Below are 20,758 nucleotides of genomic sequence, written 5' to 3'. Positions count from 1 at the left end.
TCTACCTCTGGAGTACTGGGATTAAAGACATGAACCATAGAAGCACATAGGGTAAAGATTTGTTACTCGTATTGGTTTAATAAAATTCTGATTGGCCGGTAGCCAAGGAGGAAGGATAGATGGGCGACCAGACTAAAAGAATTCTGGAAAGAGCAAGGCAGAGAAGCAGTCGCAAGTCAGATGCAGAGGAAGCAAGATGAAAATGCCTTACTGAGAAAAAGTACCAAGCCACATGGCTAAACAGACTAGAATTATAGATTAATTTAAGATTAAGAGCTAGTTAACAATAAGCCTGAGAGCTAACAGGCCAAACAGTTTAGAATTAATAGAAGCCTCTGTGTGCTTCTTTGGGACCAGGCAGGACAGAAACTTCCATCTACAATGGCACCCAAAATGGCAGTGGTGGCACTTGCCTTTAATCCAGCACCAGGAGGCAGAGGAAGGTGGATCTTTGTGACTTTCTGCCTGATGTGCAGAGCAAATTCCAGGACAGCTAGACCTACAGAGATAAACTCCATCTCAAAAAGCCCAAATTCGTGAACCACCAGCCTTCAACAACAGTGAGAGAGGATTTCATGGAGATCAGTCTCTAATTTATTACATAGTTGAAGATGCTTTCAAACTTCTGATCTCTTGCTTCTACTTCCTGAGTGCTGGGATTAGGGCTTGCACTACGATGTCTAATTCATTCAGTGCTAGGAATTAAACAAAGGCCTTCACGAATACAAGGTGACCATGTAAGTTATAGCCTCAACTGCCTTAGTTTCCTTTCCTGGTGCTGTGCTAAAAAGCACTGAAAAACTTAAGGGAGAAAGGTTTATTCTGGTTCGTAGTTCAATGATATAGCTCATAATGGCAAGGAAGTCAAGGAAGCAATAGCTTCAAACAGTTGGTCACATTTAATACATAACCAAGAAGCAGACATGGATGAATAAATGATAAACTCTGCTCACTTTCTCCATTTTATATAGTACAGGATCTCAATAGAGAATGGTCACACCCACAGTTAAAATGGGTTCTCCCTATCAGTTAACCTAATGAAGACAATCCAACACAGGCATGAACAGAGGCTAACTAATTCCTGGAAGTGTCTTGGGGCTAGCCTCCTAGGCAACTCCACATATATCGAGTTGTTAATCACACCAGCAAAGACAGTGGTACTTTATAATTCAAAAGCACATAGCCTAACACGCCACTCTTATAAGAAGACTATTACTATGATTTTACTCTGCTTATTATGAAAAATACAACTCTTAAATCAATTTTCTCATGACATTTCAATAAGTAAAATTCTGGGGACTAAGAATGAAACCAGCATGCAGGGAGGTGGTGGTGCACACCTTTAATCCCAGCACTCAGGAGGTAGAGGCTGGAGGATATCTCTGAGTTTGAGGCCAGCCTGGTCTACAGAGTGAGCTTCAGAACAGCCAGAGCTGTAACACAGAGAAACCCTGTCTCAGGTGAGGGGTGAAAAATGAAACCAACAGCCAGGACCATGTTCCCCAAATCACAGTATTATTTATAAACATCTGCACACTTGCCTGCTATTCTGCGCACCAGGGAAGGACGGTCTGATTCTGGCTCTTTCTTCAGACTTTCCACTGGTGAGCTCCTCCCTGAAGCAGGGTAGAGAGAGGCATGCCACTTCTCAGGGTCCCAGACACCATCACTACAGGTTAAAGGATAGCATTAGTTAGTGTCTGCAGGTTAATTCTAATAGGTCCCAATTTCTAAACTCCAGGTTACAAGGAAATTTCCTTCAGAATGATTACCCTATTCAAGATGAAAACAAACAGTTATTACTTCAATAATTCCTAGCACCAACTGGTACTTGAACAGGAGTCTACACAAATGAAACTAAGTCCATAAACCATGGGCCCTATCTGCAAATACATAACTGTTTCACACCAAGATTTTCTCCAATGCTGCAGAGACAGCTCCAACTCTTTACCAAAAGTACCTGCTAGAAAGTATTCTAGAATTTTCTTAGTTTAGGTTTGTTGTTATTTTGAGAAAGAGTCTCACTATATAGCCCTAGTGGGACTGGAACTTGCTATGTAGAGCAGGCTGGCTTCAGATTTACAAAGATCCTCCTGCCCCCAACCCTGAGTGCTAGGATTAAAGCACACGCCACCACACTGAGCTATAATCTCTATATGTAGTCTCAGTTTTTTTCAAGTAGGACAGCTCCTAAATTTGTTTTTTTTTTTTTTCCCCTTCAGCCCCACTATGCTCTACCTGCTTTACACCCTTAGCCATGAAAGCTGCTTGAAAGAGTGAGTCAACATCACCCACCCCTCACAACAGGGAGATATTACCTACCTTCCAGGGTCTCTGTGAAGAGTCCAACAAATGCTCACTCTCAAATGAGAAGAGAGGTGACAGAAGCTGCTCTTCCCTCTCTTACCTTTAGTATTGTCACTAGGCACAATACTCAATTTAGCATGAAAGCTAATATACTTGTTCAGGATAATTTTGTTTTATACAAAGAAAAAAGTTTTAATAATAAAATATCAAGTATGCAAAGACTTTACATTTTAAACACAAACAAGCCCATGAAAAATCCTAGCCAATCAAAATGGCCACTATTCTGGTATCATTACCATCAGGAGAATGTGGTGATTCCTCTAGATTCAACAGTCCATATATAGGTTTTAAAAGTCTGTCTAGACTAAAGATGAAGTGTAGTGATAAAAACATTCAACTAACATCAGTAAGGCTTTGGGTTCCATCCCTAGCACTGGGGATGAGGGTATGTGGCACAATGAACCAAAAAAATTAAACGTGATACTTTATAAGTAAAAACACAGGCCCTTAATGACTGCAGACTCACAGTTGAGACTCACAGGGGTATAAAAGGAGTCTTTGACAACTGGCACCTCCCTACTCCCCCAAAGAGTAACAACGTAGAAAAAAGTCATTGAAGAGAACTCTTAAAAATTATGATAAGAATGCTTAAGTGTAGCATTCTGGCTGGGGCAGAGATGGGGAGAGACTCGGTTTTCTTTAAGGGGCTGGCCACTGGGAGCTGAACCATGCCAGTGAGTATATGGGCATCACAAATTGAACTTTTCTTTTTTTCAGGAGGGGGGGGGCGAGTCACTTACAAGGGTTGATGGGGGCTGACCTGGGAGGATTGGGAAATGGGTGTAATTGGGGTGCATGATGTGAAATTAATCAATAAAAATTTTATGTTGGAAAAAGAAATACAGAACCACACGATAGTTAAGAAATTAGTAAGACTGCCAGGCACGGTGGTGCATGCCTTTGATCCCCGCACTTGGAAGGTGGAGAGAGGTGGATCTCTGTGAGCTCAAGGCCTGGTCGACAGTGAGTTCCAGGACATCCAGGACTATGTAAAAAGATCTTGTCTCAGACAAAAACCCCACAACAACAACAACAAATAACTAAGATAACCTTAAGAAATATATTCCAGAACAGACAAGGCTAAACAAAGAAATCCTGTCTTGAAAAACCATACACACATACACACACACATATGCATGCAAATATACATTGATATAAATAAGTATATATTCATATGAATATAGATAAGCAAATATATTTATATAATTCATACAAGCAAATATAGTTATATAAATACATATAAATAAAATACAGGGTTACTGTACATTTTCAAAACATTTTTCTCTAGCTTTTTCAAACAAACAAAAAAAAAAGCCCTTTACCTTTTCTTAAGGGCACAATAGGCTAATCTGAATGGCTCTTTGATAAAGATCTTAGAGCCCCACTTTAGCATCCCCAAAAAACTGCCCTGGCCGAAGCATGAAAGGACTCTAGAACTAAGACTCCTCCTAGGCTTAAATATGCCCTGTGACTGTAACTGAGTCACTCTGTAGTTTAGTTTTAGTACAAGTTAGTGTGGCCATGCTATTAACTCTTGAAATACTTCCCTCAGTCATAACCCTACTATAACAGCAGCATTCTAACCACCTAATTATTTTTTTTAAGATTTATTTATTTATTATGTATACAACATTCTGCCTCCGTGTATGCCCACATGCCAGAGGAGGGCGCCAGATCTCATTACAGATGGTTGTAAGCCACCATGTGGTTGCTGGGAATTGAACTCAGGACCTCTGGAAGAGCAGACGGTGCTGCTCTAAACCACTGAGCCATCTCTCCAGCCCCCCACATAATTATTTTTGTTTAAATAAATTTTATTTAATTTTAAAATTTATTTATATTATATTAACTTATTTATATTATTTCCGTGTGTGCATTTGTGTATGTACGTGCACATGAATACAAGTGTCTACATCAGCCAGGGTGTTGGAGATGCCCCTGGAGCTGGAGTTTACAGGTGGTTAGGATCCTGATGTGGGTGTAAAGAATTCAACCCAGGTCCATGGAAACAACAGGAAAGATGCTTAACTGCTGCTGAGCCATCACTCTAGCCCCATCGTGTGTGTGTGTGTGTGTGTGTGTGTGTGTGTGTGTGTGTGTCTCTCTCTCTCTCACTTTTTTTTTCCTGAAAAAGGGGAAAGGGTTTCTCTGTGTAGCTTTGGAGCCTGTTCTGGCATTCACTCTGAAGAATAGGCTGGTCTCGAACTCAGAGATCCACCTGCCTCTGACTCCCAAGTGCTGGGATTAAATGTGTGTGCCACCACCGCCTGGCACCCCAACAATTCTTTTTTTAAAGATTTTATTTATTATGTATACAATAAAGTGTTCTTCCTCCGTGTATGACTGCATGCCAAAAGAGGGTACCAGATCTCATTGTAGATTGTTGTGAGTCACCATGTGGTTGCTGGGAATTGAACTCAGGACCTCTGGAAGAGCAGTCAGTGTCCTTAACCTCTGAGCCATCTCTCCAGCCCCACCCCAACAATTCTTAACTCTAGCCCCAATGCAATTCTTAACATACCTGTCATATTTTTCAGAGAGGCATGACGGCCTCTGTTTGGAGTAGGGACGTTCTTTTATATCCAAGAGCTCCTCCTAAAGAGAGAAATCACACGAGGACTTTGAATCACATTTCTCAGGCAACATACTTCCACTTTATTTCCCTTCTGTGTGTCTTCTTTAAGCATTTCACATAATTTTTTGGGAGGGAGATGAGACAAGCTCAAGACTAGCCTTGAACTAATTCTCCAACCTCTACTCCAAGAGTACTGGGATCACAGTTGTTGTTTCCACATGATTCTTACAATTTTGGACTTGAAATTCCAAAAAGTCTACAACCAAATCAGAAAGCTCAAACAAAATTATCAAACAGTAAAGACTGCTACAAGTAGTTTCTGAAATACGTTTCCCCATACTTCCTGTCCAACAACAAAGTAAAAACACTGAATGCTGAGAAAGGCATGGAAATGCAGCCTTAAAGGAAACACAGTTAAGTCACTTTTAAAAATTATTTTATGTGGGTGTTTGCCTGCATGCTTGTGCACCACATGAGCTTGGTGCCTGCAGAGGCGAGAAGAGGGTGTCAGAATCATTAAAACTAGAGAGAGGTACAGACAGTTGTGAATTGCCTTATAGATGCTGAGAATTAAACCTGGGTCCTCTGGAAGAACAGTCAGTGCCCTTAACCACTGATCCATTTTCTCTAGTCTAAGGATAGGTTTTTCCTCTCCACATTATAATAATTTGCAAGAATGAAAAAAAAAGCAGAAAAACCACCCACGTACTTGAGAAAAAACTTTCATTTATTCATGTGTACGCATGCACGTACATGTTTATGTATGAGAATGTACATGTATGTATTGTACAGGAACAAGCACCATGCATCTTCAGAAACCAGAAAAGAACTTCAGATCCTTCAGAGCTGGAGTTATGGATGTTTATAAAGTACCCAAGATTGTTGTGGGTGCTGGGAAACTCTCTGGTCTTCGTGACTGCACAACAAATGCTCTTAACTGCTAAACTAGTCCTCCAGCCCCTACGCATTTATTACGTGTGTGTGTGTGTGTGTGTGTGTGTGTGTGTGTGTGTGTGTGTGTGTGTAGAGTACATTCATGTGTGGCCACTTGTATGTGAGTGTACATATGTTTGCAGGTAGATATGGAGGCCACGTACTAGAGTGCCTTCTCAATCTTCACAATATGCTTCACTAAAAAACAAAACAAAACAAAAAACAAAAAAAAAAAAAAAAGGGTTGGCTAGTCTGATCTACAGAGCAAATTCCAGAACAGTCAGGACTGCTAGCCACACAGAGAAAAAAACCCTGTCTAGGGGTGGTGGGAACTGAGCAGTGGTGGTGCACAGCTTTAATCCCAGCACTTGGGAAGCAGAGGCAGTTCTTCACAGGACTTCTGGAAGAGCAGCTAGTGCTCTTAACCACTGAGCCATCTCTCGAGCCCCTCTCTTTAGTTTGTTTTAACCACTCAAGAGTGAGTAGATTAAATTATGTTCCCTTACTCAGACATTGGAGTGTTCGTTTCTAAAGAATGAGGATATTCTCTTAAGATTTATTTTACTTTTATTTATGTGTACATACATGTGCGTATGGGGGCCTGAAGAGACTAGAAGAAGGCATCACATCTCCTGGAGCAGGAGTTATAGGCAGCTGTCAGTTCCTGAACCCTCTCTCTTTCTAGCACTAACAATGAGCATTTTTTAAAAAAAAAATATTTATTATATAAATATATATATTTATTATATATACAATATTCTGTCTGTGTATATGCCTGCAGGCCAGAAGAGGGAACCAGACCTCATTACAGGTGATTGTGAGCCATCAAGTGGTTGCTGGGAATTGAACTCAGGACCTTTGGAATAGCAGGCAATGCTCTTAACCGCTGAGCCATCTCTCCACCCCATGAATGAGCATTTTTTTAAAAACAACTTTTACCTAATTTACTAAGAATTTGATTTTACAAAACATATTTTTTCTTTCTATCTTTTTGTTCCCCCCTGAAAGAAGGTTTCTTTGTGTAGCCCTGGCGGTCCTGGAACTTATTCTGTAGACAAGGCTGGCCTTAAATTCACAGAGGAACGGCTTGTCCCTGCTTTCTCTGAGTTCTGGGGTTAAAGGTACGTACAACACAGATTCAACGCAATGCCCAGCAAAATTCTTGAAAGACCTCAAAAGAACGGTATTCAACTTCATTTGGAAAAGCAAAAAACCCAGGATAGCCAAAACAGTATTGTACAATAAAAGAACTTCTGGAGGCATCACAATCCCTGACTTCAAACTCTACTACAGAACTACAGTACTGAAAACAGCCTGGTATTGGCATAAGAACAGATAGGAGGACCAACAGAACCGAAAAGAATACCCGGATATCAATCCACACATTTTTGAACACCTGATCTTTGATAAAGAAGCAAAAAATATCAAATTTATTTATCAAGCATATTTAACAAGTGGTGCTGACATAACTGGATATCAACATGTAGAAGAATGAAAATAGACCCTTATCTATTACCATACACAAAACTCAAGTCCAAATGGATTAAAGACCTCAACATAAAGCCAGCCACAATGAACCTTATAGAAGAGAAAGTGGAAAGTACACTTGAACGCATTGGCACAGGGAACCACTTCCTAAATATAACCCCAGCAGCACAGACACTGAGAGAAACAATAAATGGGACCTCCTGAAACTGAAAAGCTTCTGTAAAGCAAAGGACATGGTCAACAAGACAAAACGACAGCCTACAGAATGGGAAAAGATCTCCACTAACCCCACATCAGAGAGGTCTGATCTCCAAAATATACAAAGAACTTAAGAAATTGGACACCAAAAGATCACATAATCCAATAAAAAAAAAATGGAGTACAGACCTAAACAGAGAACTCTCAACAGAGGAATCTAAAATGGCTGAAAGACACTTAAGGAAATGTTCAACATCATTTCAGAGAAATGAAAATCAAAACAACTCTGAGATTCCACCTTATACCTGTAAGAATGGCCACAATCAAAAACACTGATGACAACTTATGCTGGAGAGGTTGTGGGGAAAAGAGAACACTTCTGCATTGCTGATGGGAATGCAAGCTGGTACAACCCCTTTGGATGTCAGTGTGGCAATTTCTCAGAAAATTAGGAAACAACCTTCCTCAAGACCCAGTAATACCACTTTTGGGTATATATCCAAAGGATGCTCAATCGTGCCACAAGGACACGTGCTCAACTATGTTCATAGCAGCTTTGTTTGTCATAGCCAGAACCTGGAAACCACCTAAATGCCCCTCGACCGAAGAATGGATAATGAAAATGTGGTACATTTACACAATGGAGTACTACACAGCAGAAAAAATAACGACAGCTTGAATTTTGCAGGCAAATGGATAGAGCTAGAAAACATTATTTTGAGTGAGGTAACCCAGACCCAGAAAGACAATTATTACATGTACTCAGTCATAGGTGGTTTTTAAACATAAAGCAAAGAAAGCCAGCCCACAAACCACAATCCCAGAGAACTTAGACAACAATGTGGACACTAAGAGAGACTTACATAGATCTAATCGACATGGGAAGTAGAAAGTATAAAAAGACAAGATCTCCTGAGTAAATTGGGAACATGGGAACCTTTTGAGAGGATTGAAGGGTATAGGGGAGAGATAGGGAGGGGAGCAGAGAAAAATGTAGAGCTCAATAAATACCAATTAAAAAAAAGAGTAACCATCAAAAAAAAAAAAAAAAACTGATGTAATATGGTAACCAAGAAGTAACCTTCAAGTAGGGTATTAGTTTTAAAAAACACATGTAATACAGACTTCAGTTAACAACAGCAAATATTGGCTCATTAAGTATAACAAATGTTTTATATACTAAGAAGATACTAGAGAAAATGAAGCGAGGAACATATAGGAAACCTCTATGTATACAAATATTAACTAAAAATGCATCAAAGGGTAGAGGTTGTAACTCAAAGTTTTTGCTTAGCCAGCATGTGGAAAAACTAGACAGGAATGTAAGGTGTTGTGGCTGCTGTGGAATACATTCACAATTCCTCAGAAAAGTTAAAACAATTAACAGCAAGCAATTCCACTCCTCAATCGATACAGAAGACAAATAAAACAGTCCATCCCAAAATGTACTGTGTGTATAGATGCTCATAGTGGCAGCTCATAATAACAAAGAATAAAAGCAACTTGTGTCTATTAATGAGTACACTGCTGTGGAATAATCTTTTTGTACACTGTGAGGATTTAACACTTGGACTGGTTTAATAAAAAGCTGAATGGCCAATAGCTAGGCAGTATTTTTAGGGCAAAGAAGATGCTGGGAAGAAAAGGGCAGGGATGCAGGAGAAACCAGACAGATGCAGATGAGTTGGACACACAAAATAGGATAGAGGTAAAAGTCATGTGGTAGAACGTAGATTAATAAAAATACGGGTTAATCTAAGTTATAAGAGCTAGTTAAGAAAAAGTCTAAGCTGTCAGCCGAGCTTTCATAAATAATAAGTCTCCGTGTACTTATTTAGGAGCTGGTAGGCAGGACAGAGAAAGACTACTTACATGCAGAACACAAAACGTTATATAGTCACACAGTGAAATACTTAGCAATAAAAAGGGCAAAGTTACAATACACAGAATACAATGAAATATTAAGTAACATAGGGAGAAAAGATGAATTAAGAATGAGCCTGGAAAGTATTACACTAACAGTTTGTTCTTTAACTATATATAGAGCACTTTCCTTGTCTTTGTATTTCTGTCAGTTACTCAAGAGAGATAGATGTTCTTAAAGTTACCATAATATCAAGAGTCCTTAATGTCAATTATTCCTTGAAAGGGACCCCTTTTAAAGATATTTTCAAAGAAAACTTTATTTTAGCCAAATATAAAATCCTTGGAAAGTCCTCTCAAGCATTTCAATAGAATGTGAGCACTCTTGTAGACTTTACACACTATGGGCCTAACCTCTGGACTCATCCCACAGATACTAAAGGCTTTAATACTTTCTTTTCACTTTTTGTACAGGTCACTAAAACCTGACTAGGCAAAAACAAGCTACTAATTGCCCAAGAACCACACACTCAAGGAAGCTGAGTCAGTCTCCCTTAAAAAAAAAAAAAAAAAAAAAAAAAAAAAAAAAAACTTGACAGCTGAGCCATGGTGGCACACTCCTTTAATACCAGTACTTTGGAGGCTGAGGCAGAGGCAGGTGGCCTAGGACAACCAGAGCTAAACACAGAGAAACCATCTCAAAAAAACAAAAATCAGCTGGGCAGTGTGGCGCACATCTTTAATCCCAGCACTTGGTAGACAGGCAAGCAGATCTCTGTGAGTTCAAAGCCAGCCTGGTCTAAAAGAGCTAGGTCCAGGACAGGCACCAAAAACTACAAAGAAACCCTGTCTCGAAAATTAAAAAAACAAATAAATAAAAACAAAAAACCAAAACAAAACAAAAAGTAATGGGAGTTGGGGAGATGCCTTGATAAAGGGAGTTGCCCAACAAACTGAAGAACCTGAGTGTAAATCCTCAGCGCCCATCTAAAAAGCAGAGTATGGCTATACCCCAGTATGGGGAATGGAGAAAGGTGAACTCCAAAAGTTGCTGGTCATCCAGGCTTGCCAAAAAGTGAGCTTCTGATTCAGTGAGGGACTGTATCTCAGTATAATGCAGATAGCAATAGAGAAGAGACTCACATCCTGACTTGACCTCTGCATATGCACACATGGGTGTCACTACCTATATACACACACAAATAGCACTGGGATAAAAGCACCTGTAGCTGGCAATCAGGCCAATGTCATTCATGAAGTGAGGTACTAAAAGGGACCCGAGAATAGTTCTTGCAGATGGTTAGGTTAGCACCACACTGAGTGAAATCACTTTAACCTAAACAGGTTGACCGGACATAGACACTTTTCTAGTGAAGAATGCATACTAAACTATGAAAACACTACCAGAAAGAAAAAAATCAGAAAACCTGATTTTCTTGTTCAAGATCTTTCCCCTGTGCGCCTGATCAATGTAATAAAAGCAATCCTTGCCTTTTAAGTAGTCAATATAACTGATTAAAATAATGTAAAACTGCAAAAAAGTAAACAGGTTGATAAATATTAGAAGGAAACCTAAAACATTAAAGTTATTTTTAGAGCAATCTGCTTCAGTGTTAGAATGGAGATGAAGGTGGGCAGCACAGCTTAGGTACAGAGGGTTTCCAAAGAAGCAATTAGGCTATGCAGGCTCCCTGCTCAGCCAAATAACAGCAAAAGGTTACTCACTGCCACTTAGAAAGTCATTGCCTTGATTCTAAAGCTGGTATTTATAGGTCGGTCATCTTTGAGTAAGCCTGTTTATCATCTCGTTTTTACCATTTGCTGTGTAGCAGGCACTGGACCTGCACTTTCCCATTTATTCACCATAAAAGCTCCTGCAAGATCAACTGTATTCTATCTTCACTTTCTAGAGGAAAAGAATGAGATTAAGAGAGCCTAAATGGCCAGGTGTGTTGGTGCATGCCTTTAATCCCCACACTCAGGAAGCAGTGGATCTGTGTTTGAGGCCAGCCTGGTCTCTGGAGGGAGTTCTAGGACAGCCAGGGCTACACAGAGAAACCCTGTCTGTCTCAAAAAACAAAAACAAATAATAAAAAAAGGAGAGGAGCTAAAGCTAAGTGAAGTGACTGAAGGTCACACAGGTTAAAGGTAAAGCAGTAATCTAGTCATCCACTCCATGAGCGGTGCTCAACAATCTTTAGTGCCTCTTTTCTTCTTCAAAGCTTGCATGGACAAGAAGATACATCACCCCTTTCTCAAGCTGTGTCACTAATTAGACTTGCTCCTGTCTGGCTGGACCACTGGGAACTCTCAGCCAAACTTCTTGGGTAGGTTGTCCTCAAGCCCAGCATCCTATTATAGCACACCTTCTACAAATTTCTATATACAATGACTGGCTTCTTATCTAGCTAAAGTTCCTACATTGCTGGGCAAGAAGCACACTCATGGGGTCAAAGAACCTGAGTCCCAACTTTTTAAGTTAAAATGGAAAAGGCAGGAAACAACAGTCAGAACCCAACCAACCAAGAATTTCCAGTTAGCTATATATTCTGGACAGGTGACATATTAAGACTGTTAATGATTTTTCACACCCTAACTCTGCCTTCGGCAAAACAGGCATCCTTATTTGTATGCTAGCTTAAACACAACACTGAAATGCCACCTGTTAGAGGTTAGTACTTAAGTTAGTTTGTGGAAGATATGTATAAATTAGGATGATTTTTGTACAGGAAACAGATCATCTGATTCTTGACTTCTACCTGGAATTTAAATCTTATTCTTCTCTAACAAAACAAAAATATCTTACTTTTCTCTGAGGCTCACTTTCTTTCTTTTCTTTTTTATTTTTTTTCCCAAGACAGGTCTCACCATGCTCTGGCTGTCGTGGAACTCACTATGAAGATCAGGCTGGCCTCAAACTCATAGACACCCACCAGCCTCTGCCTCTGAGAGCTGTGGTTAAGTATGTGTGCCACTGTATTTACAGCAAAACTTCTAGTTCTTGGGAATAAGGTTTAGCAAAACAGATCAGAAATTAAATATTAATGACTTAAAACCCTCAGAATGACAGGAACACACGATCAACCCATTCATAATATCCTACTTAACTGTCACAAAGGCTCAAACGTTGGTGGGAAGATACCATGTGACTCTAACCAGAATTCCTATACTTGGAAGGAAGCAGAGGCCACTCTGAACCTTAGGGAGCAGCTATATATCTCAGTCACCTGAAAAACACCATTTGTCAGTCTTCCACAGAAGAGACTACTTCAAAAAAGCCAAAAAAGAACTAGGAAATTTAGAATCACATAAGCTTGTAAGTAGTTCAAAGCCATTTCCCTTCATCTGATACACTCAGAATTCACCTGTCAACATTTTAGGCAACAAGTTTAAGTTGTGGCGTACTTCTCAAGCATGAGAGCCTTTATATTTGGAAGATAAAATCTGAAGCACAGTCCAAAAAGATTTCTGACAAATGTTAATCCCAGCACAGGGAGGCAGAGGTGCCTGGTCTACAACTGACTGATAGGAAAGCACTCAATCAAGAACTCACATTAAGCAGGGTGGTGGTGGCACATGCCTTTAATCCCAGCACTCGGGAGGCAGAGGCAGGCGGATCTCTGTGAGTTCGAGGCCAGCCTGGTCTACGAGAGCTAGTTCCAGGACAGGCTCCAAAGCCACAGAGAAACCCTGTCTTGAAAAACCAAAAAAAAAAAAAAAAAAAACAAACTCACATTAAACACTCCCTTCCAGGCATACTTAATCACTCATTTCTTCATCCATTCATTCTCTCGTCCTTTAATGCTGAAAATTACTGTCTGACACCTTACCAATCAGGGAAAAGTAAAGACAGTACATAACCAAGGCCCAGCTTTCGTGAGTGCCCTAGAAGGCCAGGGACAATACGGCATGCTGGAGTTCAGGACACTGTTCATACTAAGGAAATATGGACATGGGCTCAAGTAGAGCATAATCCCTGTCACTGGCTGTCTTAAGAGTTTCCACGAGCCAGGTGGTGGTGACACGCCTTTAATCCCAGCACTCAGGAGGCTGGGGCAGCAGATCTCCGAGGCCTGCCTCATCTAGAGCTAGTTGAGGACATCTAGTGCTGTTACACAGAGAAACAACCCTGTGTCAAAAAAACAAGACTTTCCACTTTAGGAACATTTTATATACTCTAGCCCAAGGCAGTTTAGAAAGCCAGAAATGAACTTCTAGTTAGTTCACCGCAACTTGTTAATCTGTTCAGAAACACTCAGCAGCCAATATGACACAGATGCAATTATCTTTACTAAGTACAAAACCTTGACGTGGTTGCTGAGCTAGGGAAGATAGCAGACAACCAATTTGAAACCACCTGTAGTAGTGCACGCCTCTAACTTCACACACTGAAGGCTGAAGCCAGAGAATACTACAGGCAAACCATGTCTCCAAAAACAAAAATAGGAAGCTTAAAATCATTATGTATTTTTTTTTTTTTTTTTTTGGTTTTTCGAGACAGGGTTTCTCTGTGGCTTTGGAGCCTGTCCCGGAACTAGCTCTGTAGACCAGGCTGGTCTCGAACTCACAGAGATCCGCCTGCCTCTGCCTTCCAAGTGCTGGGATTAAAGGCATGCGCAACCATCGCCTGGATTCATTATGTATTCTTAAGTAACAAAATATGACTAAAGGCTTGCTTTTGTGAGTCCATAACCAATTTGTAACAAAAAGAAAAAAAAAAGGATTAAAAAAAATCCACAATTATTCCTGACCAAGTCACTCCTACAGGGACTGGATTCTCAAGGAAACGATACAAGAGACACTGATTCTGTGAAGCACGCCAGAGCCAGAATCCTCGCCTGGTCCTATGCCACCCAATCGCACAACTGCTACAGAACATCTGGGTGCAAACAAGAACTTATCTACAAATGTCACACAGGGTCTGAGGGAACAGCTTTCACCTGAAACCTACAGTTTAAACCCAGTAGTCACATGTCCAGAAAAATGACCAAACTGATACTTTACTAAATGTATTTAGTCCCCAGTGAGTCAGAACAAGACTACTTTAAACACCACCAATGAAAGTTACACATTACTTAGTCATTAGTAACAAGACTTACCTTTGTATAGCGATGGGGGGATTTCTTTAGGTCAAGGAACACATCTCCATTTTCTGTCTCATCCACACTTCTCTTCTCCATGGCTTCTTGGTGTACAATTTTTTTTTTGCACCTGGGAAGATAAATTTCAGTACAAAACTGTCAAAACGAAGAGTAAATATTCAGAAGACTTAGTTGCTTATGAAACTTTTAACTTTGAGGGGGAAAAAAATCTAAATAGTTGTGTAAAGAAATCCACCCCAAACATCACGGTATGAACCAGAACTGAATTGGAAAATGGACCACCTTAAGTATTAAGTATCCACAGCGTAAGGAAAGCAGAAGTGGAAGGGGCCCAACTCAGAGTACAACCTTTAATTATCGTTAATACAAAGAGAAACCAAAATAGTCGCTGCCACCCACGAGAACCGACCAGGCGGTGCTGGTGAAGTTTCCCGGAGTAGAGAGTAGAGGCAGGACTGGTTGGGCTGCCAATCCGGGAAGTCAGGCTGCTGGAAAGTGCCTGTCACTTGTCAATGGATGGCACCAGCTGCCCCTCATTACCCCAGTGTAAGAGGTTGGGGAACCGGCCCGAGCGCACCTCTCTCAGCCGGCCACACCTGTGGCCATGTGAGGGGCGTCCGCGGCGAGAGAAGGGCCGCCGCGGGCCTCCTCGGGGAAAACTCCGCTCCTTGAATCAACCCCCGGCCCCTCACGCAAGCCCCGGGCCAGAGGCCTCCTCTGGAAGAAGGGCGGGGACGATACTCACGGAGGGAGGCGGGCCGGACGGAGCAGGGACTAAGTCCACGGGCCGGCCGCCTACAGCCGGCGCAGGCCCGCCTGCTGCCCGCCCGCCGGTCGCCCGCGCGCCTCGCGCCTCCGCCGCCCCCTGCGCGCGCCCTGCCGCCCGCGCTCCCGGGGCAGCGCGCTGTCCACGCCCGCAGGCCGGGGCCCCGCTCTCGCCGTACCCTTGTTCGGAGCGCCCGCCGCCGGGCGGCCCCGCGTGTTGGCCGCCGCGTCCCCCCGCGCCCGCTCCAGGCCCGGCGCCTCTGCCTGCGGCCTGCGCTTGCGCCCCCACCCCCCCACCCGCTCGGGCTGGCTCTCCTCAGCCGCCGTAACCGCGGCCCGGCCCTCCGGCGCAGCTCTCCGCCCCCTCCCCCTAATAACCCCCGTCGCGCACCGCGGGCCCAGGCACCGCCCTCGCAGCGCGCAGGACCTGGGGTGCCTGTGGCGGTGCCTGTCGGAAAAGCCGCATTGGGCCGCGCGCTCCGCCGCTCTGAGCTCTGCGTGGGCCGGATGGCGGGGGCACAATAGCCGGACAGGCACGGTGGCTGCGGGGAAGTGATCACGACCGGAGCTGCGGGAGTCGGCGCCGCAGCGCTCAGGCGCCCGCTGTGGACAACTCAAGGAAGCGCGCCGCGTTCCCACGCGTCGGGAAGGGCGGAGCCAGTAGCGCGCTGTCCCGGACCCGCGCCACGCCGGCGGGAGCGTGGTACCCTGGGTGGGTCTGCTGTTTCGTCCGGTCGCTGGCGGTCACCAGGCTGGGCCACACCTGGGGCTTGGGTAGCAGGAGCCTGTTAGAAGGACTTAGCGGTGTTCTGTGTTCACTATTGGCGTGGCTAGGGTAAAGGTCTGAGCGCCCTGACCCCCCCCCCCCATGACCCTTACTAAGAGGATTAGCCTCAAGGGCTGGTGCATTAATAAGCAAGTTTGTCCCAATTATTCTTGACCCTACATGAAGGAAATTGACATATTAATTGAAGTATCTTCGAGTGAATAATCTGGATCTTGCCTTACCCTGCACGGGAAGGGAAGAGTTAAGTATCTGGGAGAAATTAAGTGGTCGGTATCTGGCGTTTAGCCTTTGCCCGAGTGCCGAAACTCAAGTTGACGGAGGATGCAGATATGCATATAAGTAAACAACCCAAGAACTGCTGCTCTGGGAAGGCGGCTTGTGAGCCTGGTCTGCAGTTGACTGCTGAGCTGTTTCTGCACGGTGGGACTGCCCTTAGTTGATATTTCTTTGGCGTAGAGGGAGACTTAGTTTTTTCGTTTTTGTTTTGTTCTGTAAAGAACACTGAGGTTGATGATGTTGGCCTATGCATATAATCTTGCGGAGTTTTGCGGAGTTTGGGACCAGCAGTTCAAAGCCAACGTGGGCAACATGGCATTTGAACATTTATTTTACTTGGGAAATTACTTGGCTTCTTTCTGTGAGCCATGGCAATAAAAGTAATCTTTCCTCTTTGGAGTTATTTATACAGTCTCTCTCCCAAGCTATCTTTTGTGACAGGGTTTCACTATGTAATCCTCGCTGGCCTCCGAAGGCCTGGATTACCAGTGTGTGCCTCGAGAACTGCAGACGAGAGACCGGAACGTCTGCATTTAGGCCTGCATCTCCACTGCAGTATAGGCTGGATAGTTAGGAGTGTACTGTCTTTAGCTTGTTTTGCCAGGTGGGAATAGCAGTAGTAAAGATCGCGGGGCGGGTGTGTGTATGTGTGTGTCAGGAAGCCTTAGCTAATTTACATAAAGATTCTTTGAAAAAGATTTTTTTTTCAGGATAGGGTTTCTTTTTGTAACAGCCCTGGCTGTCCTGTAACTCTGTAGATCAGGCAAGCCTCAAATTTAGCTGCTACCTCTTCCAAGTGCTGGGATTAAAGACATGCTCCAAACCCGACAAAGAAAAAAAAAATAAAGTCTATGCAAAGACACATTGTGGAGAATCGTGGTCCCTTTTCTTTCTTTTTTCTCCTTGTTTCTCTGTGTAATGCTGGCTGTCCTGGAATTCGCTCTGTAGACCAGGCTGGCCTCACAGAACTGAGATCCACCTGCCTCTGCCTCCTGTGCTGGGTTAAAGGCGTGCGCCACCACTGCCAGGCTGAGATCTAGATTCTTTAAGCTGAGAGAAATAGGAGTAATCCTTTCGCTATGGAGCACAGAAGACACCCACTCCCAGATGCTGAGTTAGAGACCCAGAGCTCAGGCATGCTAGATGCCAGGACTCTACCTGAGTTGTTCAGTATTTGGAATCAACCTTACATTCTAGTAAGTGCTAGGAAAGTACTCTTTAAAACTGAGCAACATTCCTAGCCCAATAAATTATTTTCTAAAAGCTACCAAATGTCACTTAATGAAATCTTAGTGGGGCTGGAGAGATGGCTCAGTGGTTAAGAGCATTGCCTGTCTTCCAAAGGTCCTGAGTTCAATTCCCAGCAACCACATGGTGGCTCACAACCATCTGTAAAGAGGTCTGGTGCCCTCTTCTGGCTGCAGACATGCACACAGACAGAATATTGTATACATAATATTAAAAAAAAGAAATAGGAATCAAAGTGTGTACTTCTTGGTCTTGTAGAGGTAATTAGAAATAACATTAAAATGAGCTAGGGCAGAACATGGTGACACAAGCCTGTAATTGCAATGTTCAGGTGACAGGAAATCTATGAGCTCAAGGATAGCATGTTCTACATAGTTCTAGGCCAGCTAGGGCTACGTAGTGAGACCCTGTCTCTAAAAGGCAGGAGCTGGGTAGTGGTGACACATGCCTTTCATCCCAGCACTCAGGAGGCAGAGGCGGGCATATCTCTGAGTCCGAGGCCAGCCTGCTCTACAAGAGCTAGTTCCAGGACAGGCACCAAAGCCAACAGAGAAATCCTGTCCCCAAAAAAACTAAAATGAAATAAATGCAGGACTTGGAGAAATGGTCCAGTAGTTAAGAGCTCAGGCTGGGGCTGGAGAGAGAGCTCAGTGGTTAAGAGTATTGACTGCTCTTCCAGAGGTCCTGAGTTCAATTCCCAGCCCGTATGTGGCTCACAACCACCCAATAATAAGATCTGGTGCCAACTTCTGTCTGCAGGCATACATGCAGGCAGACCACTGCATACATAGTAAATAAATAAATAAATAAAAAATAAAACATCAGGACTTGGAATTTACTACCCAGTCCTCGCTAGACTGGAACTTGTGGCATCTGCTTCCCAAATGTTGGCTCGTAGGCCCTTGCCCGGACTCNATTTACTACCCAGTCCTCGCTAGACTGGAACTTGTGGCATCTGCTTCCCAAATGTTGGCTCGTAGGCCCTTGCCCGGACTCGCATTCAGTACAGCTCATACATAGTAAATAAATAAATAAATAAATAAATAAATAAATAAATAAATAAATAAATCTTTTAAAAAATAAATAAGGGCTGGAGAGGTTGAGAGCACTGGCTGCTCTTCTAAATGTCCTCTGAGTTCAATTCCCAGCAACCTACATGGTGGCTCACAACCATCTATAATGAAATCCAGTGCCATCTTCTGGCATGCAGGCAAAACGTGGTATACATAAATCTTTTTTAAAGGCTGCTGTTGCTGAGGATTCCTAGCACTACAGGTAACTCCAGTTCCAGGAGCAACACCTGGCCTCTGAAGACACTAGGCATGCTTGTTAGTGCACTACATACAGGTAAACCACTAGTACACATAAATCTTAAAAACAACAACAACAACAAAACATAAGAATAGGACTGAGGATATAGCTCAGAGGTAGAGTATAAACTTAACATGTGCAAGAAGGTCCTCAGTTTAATCCCTAGCAACCACGAAAAAACAAAGACAACAAAAGCCCTACCCAAAACCAGAGGATTGAGCCCACATTTGGCTCCCAACTTTATAATTGGGTGGGTACCAACAGCTGTTCTGATTCATTCAGCATCACCTGATGGTGGCTTAAAGGCCAGGCACTAAGACCCCTTAAAGGATCCTTTATTCACGTGCATGGGAATTGAAGGTGCTGTCAGCTGGGGCTACTGGGGCTTTAATGCATGTCCTTTTTAATTTTTTTGTTTGGTTGGTGTTTTGTTTTGTTTTTTGAGAGAGGGTTACTCTGTGTTGCTCTGGAGCCAGTCCTGGAATTAGCTCTTTTAGACCATGCTAACCTCAAACTCGCAGAGGTCCGCCTGTTTCTGCCTCCCAAGTGCTAGGCGTAAAGGTTAGTGCCACTACTGCCTGGCTCCTTTTTAATTATTTTTAAATATTTATTTATTTATTTGTTATGTATACAATATTCTGTCTGTGTGTATGTCTGCAGGCCAGAAGAGGGCACCAGACCTCATTACAGATGGTTGTGAGCCACCATGTAGTTGCCGGGAATTGAACTCAGGACCTTTGGAAGAGCAGGCAATGCTCTTAACCACTGAGCCATCTCTCCAGCCCCTCCTTTTTAATTTTTAAAAGTTTTTATTTTCTGTGTATTTTGAGTGTCTTTCGTGTATGTATGGCACATGCCTGGAACTGGAATTTCAGATGGAGTTAATGTGGGTTCTGGGAGCAAACCTCAGTCCTCTGCAAGAACTGCTGAGCAGTCTCTCCCATCCCTACATGGCCTTTTATTTTGCATGTGTACCACATATTTGTGTGGTGCCCTCAGAGGTCAGAGGAGGGTATCAGATCCCCTGTAACTGGAGCCACAGTGGTTTTGAGCAACCATGTGTGTGTTAGGAACTGAACTTGGGTCCTCTGGAGCTTTGGTGCCTGTCCTGGAACTAGTTCTTGTAGACCTGGCTAGCCTCAAACTCACAGAGATCCATCTGCCTCTGCCTCCCAAGTGCTGGGATTAACGACATGGGCCACAACCACCCAGCTAAAATTTATTTAACTTTATTTTATGTGCATTGACATCGGATCCCCTGGAACAGAGTTAAAGATAGTTGTGAGCTGCCATGTGGGCAGAACCTTGCCTCTTAAGAGGCATCAGACAGGCCTTGCAAGTCTGCTCCTGGACAAGGACACAGAACTAGATTCTCTGTATCCTTTCATCAAGGCCTCTAAGAAAGCCCTGGGTAGTGGTCTCCCCACAGTGTTAATGCAGCAATAGAAAAGTAACATACGCTCGAGCTTCTCCCTGTAACTCTCATGGAAATACTTCTTTTCCTTTCCTGAGTTTGTCAAAGCCGAGGGTGATGAATGCACACAATGGGAATGAAACATCAGCAAATCCGATCAAATCCAGACAGCCTGCTTAGGGGCTAGAGAGATTGCTCAGCACTCACTGCACTTGCAGATGACTCATGCTTGATTCCCAGCACCCATGCTGAGCAGCGCATAACCAGCTATGACTCCAGCTCCAGGGTATCCAGTGCCTTGAATTTCCAGGCTCCCTGCACACACTCGAACATTTCCCTACCAGACACATGCACACATATACATAATTAAAACCAGGCATTAAAAAAACGTACTTAGCCGGGCAGTGGTGGTACACAGCTTTAATTCCAGC

The 20,758-nt window shown here is 43.1% G+C and overlaps 2 protein-coding genes across 7 annotated transcripts in view; one reads left to right on the top strand and one right to left on the bottom strand.

Moving 5' to 3' along the window:
- Eif4enif1 (eukaryotic translation initiation factor 4E nuclear import factor 1) overlaps positions 1 to 15,588 on the bottom strand; it is a 40,683-nt gene extending 25,095 nt beyond the window's left edge. The window contains exons 1-4 of one of the 3 annotated variants that reach the window (XM_050141286.1): positions 15,471 to 15,588; positions 14,524 to 14,635; positions 4,889 to 4,962; positions 1,542 to 1,669 (exon numbers count right to left, since the gene is read on the bottom strand). In XM_050141286.1, coding sequence (XP_049997243.1) covers positions 1,542 to 1,669; positions 4,889 to 4,962; positions 14,524 to 14,604 — 283 coding nt within the window. In that variant the 5' untranslated portion in view covers positions 14,605 to 14,635; positions 15,471 to 15,588. The other 2 variants (XM_050141285.1, XM_050141287.1) reach the window with 2 other exon arrangements.
- A 136-nt stretch (positions 15,589 to 15,724) lies between these two features.
- The window catches only part of Sfi1 (SFI1 centrin binding protein), a 65,203-nt gene continuing 60,169 nt past the window's right edge, over positions 15,725 to 20,758 (top strand). For 3 of the 4 annotated variants that reach the window (XM_050141284.1, XM_050141282.1, XM_050141281.1), the window contains exon 1: positions 15,726 to 16,003. The gene's annotated coding sequence lies outside the window, so the exon portion shown is untranslated. Of the gene's footprint in view, positions 16,004 to 20,758 lie in introns of all 4 variants that reach the window. The other variant, XM_050141283.1, reaches the window with a different exon arrangement.

This window comes from Alexandromys fortis, unplaced genomic scaffold (genome assembly GCF_014885135.2).
Source record: "Alexandromys fortis isolate MF-2015 unplaced genomic scaffold, M_Fortis_MF-2015_v1.1 scaffold_7, whole genome shotgun sequence".
NCBI classification, from domain to species: domain Eukaryota; kingdom Metazoa; phylum Chordata; class Mammalia; order Rodentia; family Cricetidae; genus Alexandromys; species Alexandromys fortis.
Note: the sequence above shows the minus strand (reverse complement) of the source record. Positions and strands in the feature narration are given on the sequence as shown.